General features: G+C 39.7%; 2 protein-coding genes across 3 annotated transcripts; one reads left to right on the top strand and one right to left on the bottom strand.

The window, feature by feature from the left end:
- The first annotated feature begins 1,556 nt into the window (after nt 1-1,556).
- On the top strand, nt 1,557-8,388 carry styx (serine/threonine/tyrosine interacting protein). The gene is made up of 11 exons (XM_085353219.1): nt 1,557-1,746; nt 2,098-2,130; nt 3,663-3,716; nt 3,818-3,915; nt 4,001-4,061; nt 4,154-4,190; nt 4,274-4,313; nt 5,724-5,774; nt 6,421-6,493; nt 7,119-7,209; nt 7,763-8,388. Exons 1-11 carry the CDS (start codon nt 1,579-1,581, stop codon nt 7,834-7,836), a joined length of 780 nt encoding a protein of 259 aa, XP_085209345.1. The 5' UTR covers nt 1,557-1,578; the 3' UTR covers nt 7,837-8,388.
- Nucleotides 8,389-9,336: 948 nt separating this feature from the next.
- gnpnat1 (glucosamine-phosphate N-acetyltransferase 1) lies at nt 9,337-12,220 on the bottom strand. 2 transcript variants are annotated; one of them, XM_085353196.1, is made up of 6 exons: nt 12,087-12,220; nt 11,117-11,280; nt 10,919-10,981; nt 10,546-10,673; nt 10,176-10,237; nt 9,337-10,033 (listed from the first exon to the last, which is right to left on the bottom strand). In XM_085353196.1, the coding sequence occupies exons 2-6, from the start codon at nt 11,268-11,270 to the stop codon at nt 9,886-9,888; spliced, it is 555 nt and encodes a 184-aa protein (XP_085209322.1). In that variant the 5' UTR covers nt 11,271-11,280; nt 12,087-12,220; the 3' UTR covers nt 9,337-9,885. The 2 variants fall into 2 exon arrangements, with proteins under 2 accessions (XP_085209322.1, XP_085209332.1); XM_085353206.1 differs by lacking the exon at nt 12,087-12,220 and having other exon boundaries at nt 11,117-11,304.
- Nucleotides 12,221-12,673: the final 453 nt, after the last annotated feature.

The following is a 12,673-nucleotide window of genomic DNA, read 5'->3' as shown; positions in this document are numbered from 1 at the left end:
TGGCTGCTGATTTGGCCTGAAGCAGCCAAATATCAAAGAACCCCTGTCACCAGGATGCCTGCACCACAGGGAAATCATCACACAGGGAGACACTGGCACTAGCTGTTTATTTTCATTAAATGCGGATAAAGATTTTTTAAGCGGAAGCTGAGAGAAGATGATGCATGCGCATGGAAAATGTTTTAACTGGAAGTGCATGTAAGGGACGTTCTTCAAAGATTCTTCTTCAAGGTGTATCTGTGACTGTGGAGGAGCAGCAGTGGGGGGCATATCTGTCCTTGCACCTGATAAGAAATAACTTTTGGTTACACCACCCATGCTGACCAGCGGTGCTGCAAAGCTAGGATACATTATTCAGACACACAAACATATGCACTTATAGAAAACCCACACACGCACACGCATACAAGCCTTTGTTGACTGGTGAGATCTCATCTCCCTCTGATCTGTGAAGAAAGTGTTGTCCCCACCCACGGACCAGACAGTAAACAAAAAAATCACAAAATGCTGCAATGTCTGACAACAACAAACAGATGCCAGATCTGAGACGCCAAACAAACATCTACAGATTATCCACGCGCTCTGTTCTTTATCAGATCTCATTATCAGTCACTGCTGATGTCACTATTAACAAGGCATGCATGGTGGAGGGGGAAGAGGTTGAAAATAATAAAAGACTGAAGGACCTGCTTAGTTTTTAACAAATTTTTAGACTGACCATTTTCAGATACACTTTTTTCAACTATTAACATTGACCGTAAGAATAGCACCTAACTCAAGGGATGAACCAGTGCTGTGTATATGCATAACAGACAGCTCAGCAAAAAATCGAATTTAAACTGTATCTTTGGGCACTTTCTTACCAGCAAAAATCATTTCTTCCCATTTCTTCAGTGGATGAAGAATGACAACAATAACACAGTTTGTAAGAAAAGGTCTCATGGAGGGATTAATCTAAATGTTAAAATTTTGGTTCAAATTATCATCAGTATGTACAGAGCAGGTCAGGAGAGCGGTACAACAGTGAGTGTCTACAGCCACCTGTGAAACACAGTGAAGGCTCCGTCTTGGTTTGGAGATGGATTTCAGCCAGTGCTGTTGGGAATGTTCTCAAAATTAATGGAATTAGAAACTCAGCAAAATACTCTCAGATACTGATCCACAATGAAAATATCATCTGGAGTTCATCAACAAGTTCATCAACAAGAAATTCATTTTTTGTCGTGACATGATCCCAAACTCACTGACATCACAGTAAAATCATACCTAGATTATTAGTTATGGACTGGCCTAGCCAGTTCGGACACATTCAAAGAATAGCTTTAAAGGCCCTTCGATAAGCAGTGAGCAGAAGCTCGTAGACTACATCTCGTACTACGTCTTCATCTTAACTCCTTAATTTCACAAATCTAAATATTCCCTTTACAGTGGCACTGGGGGTGCTCCTCTGTGACCTCTGCGCTTCGCAAAACGACCGCTAAGCGACGCTGTTTCCTCTTTTCCGTTTCTCCACGCGTCTGTCGGCCAGCTCCTTCGGGATCACGTGACGCATGTGACCGAGCAGTATGGCGGACATGCATGTGGAGCCTCAAAACAAATTGTACCGTTTGTTCAGCTAACCCCGCCGCGAGGAAACATCGATACCGCGCGCGAAGTCGGGCCGGCGGTGGCCGAATGGTCAGCAGGATGGACGAGGACAACAAACTTCAGTTTCCGTCTCTGCCCGATACCAAGGAGGACCTTCTGGTGAGATCCTGTATTAGCCAACATGTCCACTGTGTCTGTCTGACCAGCTAATTTGAGCTAGCCTCCACGCTAGTTTTACTTTCTGGCAGGGAACAATGTAGAGAGGGCGATATATGTGTGTGTGTGTGTAGTAGTTTTTGGGAGGGTGACGTGTTAATGTAATGTGTGATAATGTGAGAGCCATTCTCAAAATTGTCTTTTAATTAGTCTTTTGCGGCGTTTCGGCACTGAGTAGCCTACTAGCATTAGCAATCAGCGTGCATAAAGTAAACTAGCATTCAGCTGTCGTTTAATGGTAGGAACACTTGCCACATCTTTTAACATTGGTTTCAAATTCCCATTTTTTTCCAGGATTGGGCGTATCCGATGAGACGAGATATGCAGGTGTGTAAGGATGAGTCTGTTGTTTATAGTGGCAAGTTTAATCTTGACAGTTGAACGTCTTTAGTCTATTCCTATGGTAAATGCGGCTTTAAAGTTCTTAAAACATTAATCTGGAGACAGAACAATGCAGCAAATTGTATTTTTAATCATTATAGTTACTGTTTAAACTTTAATACAACTTTGTTTGGCTGTCGTGGTACTACTTTGATGATGTGTGTACATTTTATGACCAGATGTTTACATACACGCCTCATGGGTGCATACATCTGTAATGACTTGGGTGAACAGGTTCCTTCATCGAGTTCACTTCTTATTTAGATTCCTTAACGATTCTCATTTGGTGCTCATCAGCACTAATGTCAGAGTCAATACCATCACTAAGCAGCATATCAAAAACATTATATTTGTGCAAATCAATTGTATGCTCTGGGTCAAATGTTTGTGCATTTTGGAGGTATTTCCCCTCATCGTTGTGATCAGTGCTGGGGTCGTTTACCAGCGCAAAGAGACTTTAAAGCGATCGCCCAAGTGATTCTCCTGTATGACCTGAGGCTCCAGTCTGACTGCTCATCACTGCTTTTGCCCGAACTGTCACCCTAAAATGAGAGATAATTGGTTAGGATGTTCAGGATTAACCCAGGAACCATCAAGGCTCAAGCCTGCCATGAACTTGACTGAACAATTTGTCGCTGCCAACATGGACAAGCCAAATGCCCCCTGGAGAAAGGTTTTATTAACAGACAACAAAGATTTAGCTATCTGGCCACAATAGCAGGAGGTGTGTTTGCAGAAGTAAAGCAGAGGCTTTCAAACCTAAGAAAACTGCACCAGCTGTCAAACACGGTTGTTGTAGCATCATGCTTTGAGGCTGTTTTGCTACCAGTAGTACTGTTAGTGGATGGAGTAATCGAGGAGGAGGAGTACCCTCAGAATCATCAACAGCTAGCTGGTTAAAACTTCAACGCCATTGGGTTTTCCGGCAGGACAGTGATCTCAAACACACATCAGGGCTGTTAAATCTATAAAGCAAGCTAACTTTAAGCTTCTGGAATTGCATTCCCAAAGCCTCAAATTCAACCTAATGTAAAATTAAGTGCTTAAAAGCAGAGTTCGTGCCAGGAAATTTAAATGAACTCTATGCATTCTGCCAAGAAGAGCAGCCAAATATCCAGGAAAAAACTTACCAGAAGCTTGATGATGACTACCAAAAGCATCCAGTCAAGGTATACTTTGATAAGGGACATTTAACCAAAGATTAGTTGGGTGTATGTATATTTTTGACTTTGTGTGGAACTGTGGAAAATCCAAAATTATAATTAATTCTTGTTCACTCAATTCTTTTTGTTTGTTTTTTTTAACCATCCCAAGAACTCATTAAAAGCTCATAATTACCATGATTCATGCCCTTGATGAGTGTGTGTAAACTTCTAGTGATCACAGTAAAATGTCAGTGTCCAGATATAAAATTCTTTGTTAAAGATGAAGAAATGTTGGTGCCTGTGTTGTGTTAATGTTTGCTGTATTCTATTCAGGAGATTTTACCAGGACTGTTTTTAGGTCCCTACTCTTCTGCGATGAAAAGCAAGGTAGTTGCTGGAGGACTGATTTCATTGATTTCTCTTGGATATGGAGACACAAATAAAATGAATGCATTCAACCCTCATTTTACTTATTCCTCTATGTCTAGCTGCCAATTCTCGAAAGACACGGCATAACGCACATTGTGTGCGTCCGCCAAGACATTGAAGCCAATTTTATCAAACCTAATTTCCCTCACATGTTTAGGTAAGTAAGGGCTTCTGTGATCTTTGCGCAACATTGGTACGTTTCTGAAACAGGGAGTTTTATTTCATCATGCGTTTTCTTGCAGATACCTTGTGTTAGATATTGCTGACAATCCAGTGGAAAATATAATCCGCTTTTTTCCTATGGTGAGTAAAGAGGTGGGGCGTGTTGTCTGGGAAAGCGCTCTTTCGCTGAAAGGTGTGGCGTTTACAATAAAATTACATTTTCCTTTTTACAGACTAAAGAATTCATTGATGGCTGCTTAGCAACAGAAGGTAAAGATGCATGCCTTTCCCGTTTCTATTGCCTACAGTGTAAGGCATTTTATTAACAATCTTCTGTTTCCTTGCTCTTTCAGGAAAAGTACTGGTTCATGGTAATGCAGGGATATCAAGAAGGTGAGCCTACATTTGTTCTGTATGCTGTAATTTCACCTCGTGCATTAAAGGGCATCATGTACTGTACTGCCAAAGCTGTGAAATTCTAAAATATGATTGGCTCATGCACTGTTTTTGTTTAGGCGAGTGTTATATGTGATATTTTTTCAGTTTACAGAGCAAATTGCATGTAGGATAAAGTTTTGCGAAAGTCTTGAGCAACCCTTCATTTTCTTATATTTTGCTTCCACTGATCTTGACTTCTTTTTTTGTTTGATTTGAGAAATAGTTCTCATGGTCTCTCAAACTTCCTCTTTGGCAACTGGCTGCTTTTCTTTACTCCTTTTTAGTCCAGCCCATCAACCTCATCAATTTCAGAAGAATTTTTTTTTTTTGTTTAAGGTAATTTTTAAGAGAGAAAAATTACACAAGAACTGGACTGAAAATCAGTGTCAGCAGGTCCAATTTTGATATTTTTGGTTCAAATTCTGGAGGTGGTCAGATGAGCAATGCAAAAGCGAGTGTCTACAGCCATTTCTGAAACACAGTGAAGGCTCTGTAATGGTTTGGGGTTGTATTTCAGCCAGTGGTCTTGAGGACCTTGGTGGGATTATGAACACAGAAAAATACTGTCAGATTTTCATCTGTCATGCAGTACCATCTAGCAGTGGTTGTATAGTGTAGTGGGTTACACAAAAGGTCAGCAGTTCAATTCCAGCCAGAGACACAAATTCCCTTTCGTATTGTGACAGGAAGGAAGGAATATTGTGTAAAACTGTCAAATCTAGTATGTGGTGTTACCACAGCTGATATTTGCTGTCATGCAATACCATCTGGAAAGTGTCTGATTTGTAGCATCTTCATTTTTTTAGTACGTCAATGATTCCAAACACATTGTCAGTGCAGTAAAAATATATACCTGGACAGAAAAAAAAATCGCACAGTGGAAAAATATCAGTCATGGATCGGCCTTCTCCAAAGCCCGGAGCTCAGTTTTATTGAGGCAGTGTAAGATCATCTTGATGGAACCCAACAAAAGGCAGTTAACATCCAACAAAGAGCTTTGGCGCGTCCTTCAAGAAGCCCAAAGATTTTTCCATTATTCTGTCAAAATATAAAGAAGGGTGACTCAAGACATTTCACTGTACTATACACCTATGTTGCCTTGACATCATGACACGCCTTTAAAAGTTAAATAATGCTCTTCCTGAGTGTCCATGCAAGTTCTATTATTAATGGACAACCTTAGCATGACTTACCCTGGATCTTGCCCAAAGTTAACTTATGTGGGCTCCAGCTCTGCCACAATTTAATTAGTCCATTATTTCTTTGTCTAACTCTCTAACGTGGCTTGAGGGAAATATATTACATGAACTGATGCACCTTTTGTACCACTTAAGTAACCAAGTTTACTTTTATTTGTTCTTTCAGTGCTGCCTTAGTGATTGCATATCTTATGGAAACATTCGGTATGAAATACAGGTGAGTGTTTTTTCCTCACAACAATGTATTGCTTACAATTTCTGCACATTGTAAAACTAAGCTGACTTTATTAATTGGATGTAAGTGGACTGCAGCATAATTGTTATAATATATAAATATACTGGATAGAAGCACAGGAAGCAGTTGCTGGTAGAGACACTGGCTGTATCCCAATTCAGGGTCTGCAGCCTTAAAGTACGCATTTCAAGGCCGATTACGTCACAGCGGCGCGCCGAAGGCTGTCCCAATTCAAAGGCTGCTCGAAATGCGGCCCTGAAATGCGTCCTTCATTTCCCTGAATTTTAAGGCTGTGGCAGTGTAGACTTCGTGGCCCAACATATCCCAGAATGCATAGCGCGGCAGTGGGTGTGGATAATTTTGCCGAAAAAAAACGGCAGATGGGGGGGGCGCCCGAAGAGTAAACTTTAAGTAAGTACTGAATATTATGTCACTTATTTATGTGCAAATGTTTAATAAGGGTAGACCGTCCCATTTCACAAGCCTCGCACTTCCAGCCTTAGCGGTCTTTGAGTACGCGGCCCTTGAGGATCGTTGAGGCTGCGTACTTTAAGGCTGCAGACCCTGAATTGGGATACAGCCAGTGTTGCTTGCAGAGGTTTCATGTTTTTCCTATTTCACTCTGTAGGGAAGCATTCAGCCATGTTCAGGAGAGGAGGTTTTGCATTAATCCCAATGTGGGCTTTGTGCATCAGCTACAGGTAAGCTCATATTTTAACCTTTTAGAATATCCTAATACCCTAATAATCATACTGTCTGCACATGACTGTAATTGGTCTGTATTAATAATATTGCTACTACAGCAGATTCACTGTGCCCCCTTCATTTTCCTTTGAAAGAAAGGCAACATTTATATGATGGCATTGGATAAAAAGTTGCATACACAGAAGAAATACAGAATCACTACAGCCTGTGTTGTTATACTGGTTCATTTTGCTGTTTTTGCTTTCTTGTGTTTTCTTATTCGAGGCTGCAGAAATGATTTTCCCATGTTTCCTACCATATATCATCTCTCTTTAGTCTGTCTTGGCTGGCCACACAAGTGGCTTGCTAACTTAGTTGGCACGTGTACTTGTTGTGTTTTCAAATTAAAGTAAATGTGTTATCACACAGTTATTTTTTTTTACTCCATTAACTCAAAACAGAAATTGTGGCATGGGCTCACGAATACTGCCACTGTAAAGTTTTTGAGCTTCATTAAGTAATTAACTGAGCGTGTAAGAAGTCAGCCAAGAGACAAGCAGTCGGAGCTTCAGGCACGACTGTGTAGCTGTTGTCATTCCTGTGATTTTTACAGCTGTATTTAAATTTGATTTGCTTTTAAAGGAATATGAAGCAATCTACCTAGCCAAACTGACCATTAAAAGGATGTCGGTGCAGTTGGACAGGCCGTTCTCACTACAAGCTGGGATGCCAGGTTTGTATTTAACGTACCCAGTTTTGGAAAGAGACACACGTCCCATTATTTCTTGTTATTACTAAACCAATGCAGGTAAAGCATTTGGTTACAGCTTTAGCACAGCGGAAATAATAAAAAAATATTTCATGTTAAAGAGAATTCAAAGCAGTGTCGATGGATCCATTGTGCCATTTTGGCATCCATTATCAGACTTTCTCAGGATCATTAACTGGTGATGTGGTAATGGTGGGTTACTCATTTGTAAAACGCTGCTTGATATGATGTTTGACTTTAAAGAAGGCTTTCATTAGAAAAAAAAAAGCTAGCTCCATTGTGACTCATTCTCAACTGATAGCATTCATATTTTCTTTGGGACTTTATTACTATTAAACACATAACATTCAGGCATGTGTAGGTCTAGGACTGACTCATAATTTCCCTCAGTTATAATTTATTGGTCTGAATCCCAGCGATTTCACTTTCCACAGGCGACAGTGTTCACGTTTGGAGATTATAGGCGACGGACTTTGTGTTGCCGTTTTGTGATTGTTCATTTTCTTTTCTATAATAGGAAGCCGCAAACGCAGCCTGGAGGAAGATGAAGATTTTGGAGGGATGCAGGTCACAGCTGCACAGAACGGATGAGCTTTGCTGATAATGTTTGCTGTGTGGCAGAGTGCACTCGATTCTTTTCTTTCTTTCTTTTTCATTTTTAATGGGATTAAAAATGTAAATATTTGAACTTTTTCTAAGGGGAAGGGATCGGGCCAGGACAGGAACTACTCATGTCTGAGACATGGAGTACTAAAGGGGACTGGGAACAATTTGATAACTCCTTTCTTTCTTTCTTTTCTTGAGCTGTATGCACTGATGGGGGACTTTTTCTTTTTTGCAGTTTTATAGTATTTAAAGCATTTTGCATTTGCAGCGGGACAGTATTGCAATAATGCACTTTCGATACTTGAATTTGTGTAGACGAACAGGTGGGGAAAGTTGGCAAAAGGGAAAGTAGCCAAGATATTTCCCAGTTAAGGACATGAGAAGAGGAATAGCTACGCCTTTATTTCGGGAGTAATAGGGTTATGGACTAATATCAGACTTAATATGGGATAGTAAGGAATAGAAAACTCACTGCTTAATAAAGTCCTGAGTCCTGTTCAGCTGCGTCCTCATTTCTGCTCTTCACTGCTTTTATTAGATTGCGCAACAATAGTTACTGTAGGTCACTCTATAGTGATGCTCGATAATTAAACATCAGCAATGTTGAAACAATATTGCATTAAGAGCATGATGGAAGCTAAATCCCCATTTTAGTATCATTTCCTCTGATTGACTAGACCTGATACATTAATCTCAAGTGAGAAGAGTATGGGCTGTTTCTTCATGATACAAAATCAGTTTTAACTGAGGATAAACTGATTTCATTTATCCCAGCTGACTGGGTGAGAAATGCACCTTTGAACAGGTTGCCACTCCAACACTGGACTAACAGTGGGACAGTGCCACACCTACAACCAATTTCAGCATCTTGCCCAAAGACTTCACTTCAAGACACTGGAGAATCGGACACCACCTCAACCACAGCATACCAACGTTTTTGAATTCCACCACCATCCTGACCTCCAAAAACAACACTCCAAATATCTCAAATCAAGTCTTTAGTTAAAACATGGAGCTGCCTTTTTTGTAGAAATAAAAAAGCAAAAAAAACAAACGACCTTAGGCCAAAGATGATTTTATTTGACTACACGTTTTGAAATAAATTACATTAAATATGTGCCCCCTCTCTCCAGGATAAAAGAATAATTATAAAACTTAACTAGAAAAGCTTAAATAAGAGTTAATTTAGAAAAATCATTTTTACCCACTTCCCATTACAAAAACCGTTAAATGCTCATCCCATTTGGCAACTTAAGTCAAAACTTAACAGCATGTTAACAACTTACCAGTACCTCAAAATATTTTTCCTCACTTAATGTGAAACTTTATAACAGTCTTCATTGTAGTTCTTGTAATTTAAATTTGATTAGTTACCCAGCTACACATAATCTATATGACACTGCATCTTGTACCAAGTAGGATTAAACAAAACAAAAAAAGTAAAACAAATCTTTTGTTCTAAACAAGTTTAGTTTTCTGGCAGCCGTCTGTCAGTTCAATCACAATCTACAATTAATTCTTAAAGCATATTTGGTTTTGAAGTTGCCTTGTAGAGTTGTCTGTTACCTTTAGATTGTTTTACTTACATAATAAGTAATATAACTTCATTTGGTATCATCCTGATCTCCCACATAGCTGTCATTACTTACAGTTGCATGGAAGTCACATATATAAACTGTTCTTTCACTGGTACATGGAAAAGAAAAACTTTAAGCAATTTAAAGAAAGAAAATAGTATTTTTCTTTTCTAGATGATGAGATGTCAGGTCCACCCTGGTGAGGTAGCCACGGTTACCAAAAGGACAAGGGATTGTGTTGCACTGAGCTTGAACATTTGTAAATGTTTACTCGAGTGTGCTGAAATCATGATAAGTGTTCATGGATGACTCAGCTGTGACACAACAGCAACCTCATCCACGGGAAGCTCCAGTTCTTAAGACATTCTGCAAGTTCTGATTATCACCGGGCGTGCAAAGGTACAGTCCGTTTTTCCCAAAACAGATTTTTGTTGTTCTTTTTTTTAAACTTCCGTTCTCAGTCAAAAAATCGACACTGCATGTAGGTCTCGTCTGACGCAGAGTAGCCAAACTTCTGGTAAAAAGCCACGTTTTTGGGTGCACATTCAAGAGTGATTTTATAGCAATTCAGTTTTTTGCTGAGAAGAGTAAGAACCGAGACTAATCTGTTGGGATAAAGAAGAGAAGTGAAAAGTTTTAAAAGCAGAAATCACAAGATATAAACTATTCAAAATATAGAACTGTCTTTTGATATGTTGGGCAATATGTGAAATATTAAAGACAAGCCAAAGCCGTGTCTTGACTCACAGTTTGCCCAGCTGCTTCCCTCGGCACACATCGCTGACGACGACCTCCTCCACCCGGCCTCTCTACAAATAAATATGATTTTAATTTTCTAATTGTCAAGATTAATAAACATATATGTATCTCTACAATGTAAGCTGAGCTTTCCTAGTAAAGGAAATAAGAGCGCATTTTGATTTGATAAATTAAATAATTATTAACCAGTTTAATGACCATATACTGGGTTAATAATTAAATATTAGTGTTGTAATTACCACTACATTAATCAGTAACTTTTTTTACGTAACTGGTGATAAGGAAAACACAGGGAGAAAAAAACAAACAAACAGTTGTGTACTTGAATATACACAAATTTGTGTAGGGTATACTGTACTTTGGCACAGGAGTGGATGAATTTGTGTTCAGTGATCAGTGTTGCCGTGGCCACGATCTGACTCAGATTTGTATCCTCCACCACGATGACATAGTAATCTCCAGTCTTCTTCATGTGCTCAAAATTCTCTGTCAAAAAATAAACAAAATGTGTGTTTATGAATCATCACTCATACTTTAATTAGTTTGTTTTCTAGGATATTTCTTTAAATATATATGATCTGCTGTCTAAGACACAACAATAGTTGTGTTAAATTGAAAATTTGTCATTCACTGTTAACTGAGTGTCATTCAAAATGACACTCAGTTAACAGTTTATGTTCCAAACTTAATTATCTCACTTTTAGAATATTTATAAGACAAGTATGACTTACTAGTGAACTGCTCGGGTGTGACATCGCCTGTCTTGGTGAGCTGAGATAAAACCTTGAAAAATCCTGGAACGAAAAAGAATAAAGAGTTAGTGAAAATTTCTGAATTTTAACCCATCTCCTGGGAATTTCTGAGATGTTTCATATTATACCCCAAGAAAAAAAAAGCATACTGGTGTGGTTTATGCTGTACAGACTCACCTCTGTTGAAATCTGCCATACAGAGTGGCCTCAGCACCAGGCCTTCCCCTGGATTGCATGGTGAGATTGGGGGAGAGAATGAGGCAGTGTTGCTGCTCCAGTCTAGCTCCCGAAGCAGAGAGGGCTCAAAAAGTGGAGTCTCGTCCAGCAGCATACCAAAATCTCTGAATGGAAAACATGCACAGAGAGATGAGTTCAGGGACACACACCCAAAGAAGTATGTGGGCAAGGCAGTACCCAACTTATTTGGCTAATGAATTGATACAAGTCATAAAAATCAGCCTGGACTGAAAGAGCGTGTGCTTTGACCTGACAGTTTCACTTGTTAAAACGTTTCCTCAGGGTTCACAGGTATGCTTCGGAGGTTGACAAACCAGCTGACACACCCGCGTACAGATAATGATACGTTTCCTGATGATTCATGATCTGTTCTCCAGGACAGGACCCGGGGCCTGACCAGGATATGTAATATGAGAGGGCTTTACAGAGCAAGGGAAGAAGGTAACACTGTCGCTGTTGCTGATGGGAGTCACTCTGAGACTTTCTGCGACAGAGTTTCCTACTTCTACCACAGGCGTCCTAAATCTTGTTTCCATGGCAGCACCATAAAACATTACACTTTTACAAGCGTAATCGTTTCCCGGTTGAGCACGGCAAAGAAATGAGGGCAAACTGCCCATGTTCACTAAAACAAATTACAGTACAGCGACCACAATGCTTTAGCTAACTAATGTGACGTTAGCTAGCCAAACGAAACTTGGGTTATTGAAACATACTTTGCCAACTAACCCGGCAAAATACAGGCGTATGTAAACAGTGTTTCTCCTATACTGTTAAACGTCTACACGAGGCTACCTTCATGTAAGAAAACTTATACAGCCGAGTTAGTGTCGGAGCTGTATCCTCACATTTCATACCAAATGATAAATTTAGCGTTAGCTAAGCAGTTAGCCACCTGGCAGCTACTTACCAAGTAAAAGCCAACACAGCTAGAGATGGTCCCTCGGAATCCCCACAGTGAAATAACCTGCAATGGTCTTCTCTACTATAGTTTTGAATGAGGCTGCGCTACATCATTGAGCTGAACACTGTGGCTGCCTTCAGCATTCATTTCCGCTTGGCACTAGCCCTTGTGTATGACGTGGCAAAGATGCAGAGGCGCAACCAACTGACGTCAATTGATTAAAAGAAATCCAGATGCCAATAGTTTTCCACAATACATCATGCATCCATGCTTTGTGATGGGCTTGTATACTCTCATGAGAGTTTTGTACAGAAATACAGTTGTTTTCTGTCAAAAGGAGCACAAAAAACATACTGATGTGGTTTATGCTGTACATGTACTGCCCACTGGCAATACGTTTACCAGCTGTAGTTCAGATCCATGTGACTGCATCGCCGCACTCTAAGAACAATAATGAGCTAAATTAAAATGGATGAAACAAGCTCTTGATGGCAGAAGTATTTTTAACTCTTCCCTATACTGCCAGTATGTGTTGTTTAATACAACTGAAGCACTGTTACTCATAATTATACATAAATATTATCCAGTAAGCT

Source organism: Diplotaxodon limnothrissa, linkage group LG1 (genome assembly GCF_057381915.1).
Source record: "Diplotaxodon limnothrissa isolate DT_005_m linkage group LG1, D_limnothrissa_male_GT1.1, whole genome shotgun sequence".
NCBI lineage: Eukaryota > Metazoa > Chordata > Actinopteri > Cichliformes > Cichlidae > Diplotaxodon > Diplotaxodon limnothrissa.
This window is presented reverse-complemented; position numbering and strand designations above follow the sequence as displayed.

What these genes read in the sequence shown, in the direction of transcription:
- gnpnat1 (XM_085353196.1), bottom strand. Translation starts at nt 11,270, where the DNA reads ATGCTGCTGGACGAGACTCCACTTTTTGAGCCCTCTCTGCTTCGGGAG. An exon ending in TATGGCAGATTTCAACAGAG is followed by an intron (nt 10,982 to 11,116) that starts GTGAGTCTGTAC and finishes TTTTCGTTCCAG; the next exon opens with GATTTTTCAAGGTTTTATCT. An exon ending in TCATCCACTCCTGTGCCAAA is followed by an intron (nt 10,238 to 10,545) that starts GTACAGTATACC and finishes ATTTATTTGTAG; the next exon opens with AGAGGCCGGGTGGAGGAGGT.
- styx (XM_085353219.1), top strand. Translation starts at nt 1,579, where the DNA reads ATGTGGAGCCTCAAAACAAATTGTACCGTTTGTTCAGCTAACCCCGCC. An exon ending in CTTCTGCGATGAAAAGCAAG is followed by an intron (nt 3,717 to 3,817) that starts GTAGTTGCTGGA and finishes CTCTATGTCTAG; the next exon opens with CTGCCAATTCTCGAAAGACA. An exon ending in AATGCAGGGATATCAAGAAG is followed by an intron (nt 4,314 to 5,723) that starts GTGAGCCTACAT and finishes TTGTTCTTTCAG; the next exon opens with TGCTGCCTTAGTGATTGCAT.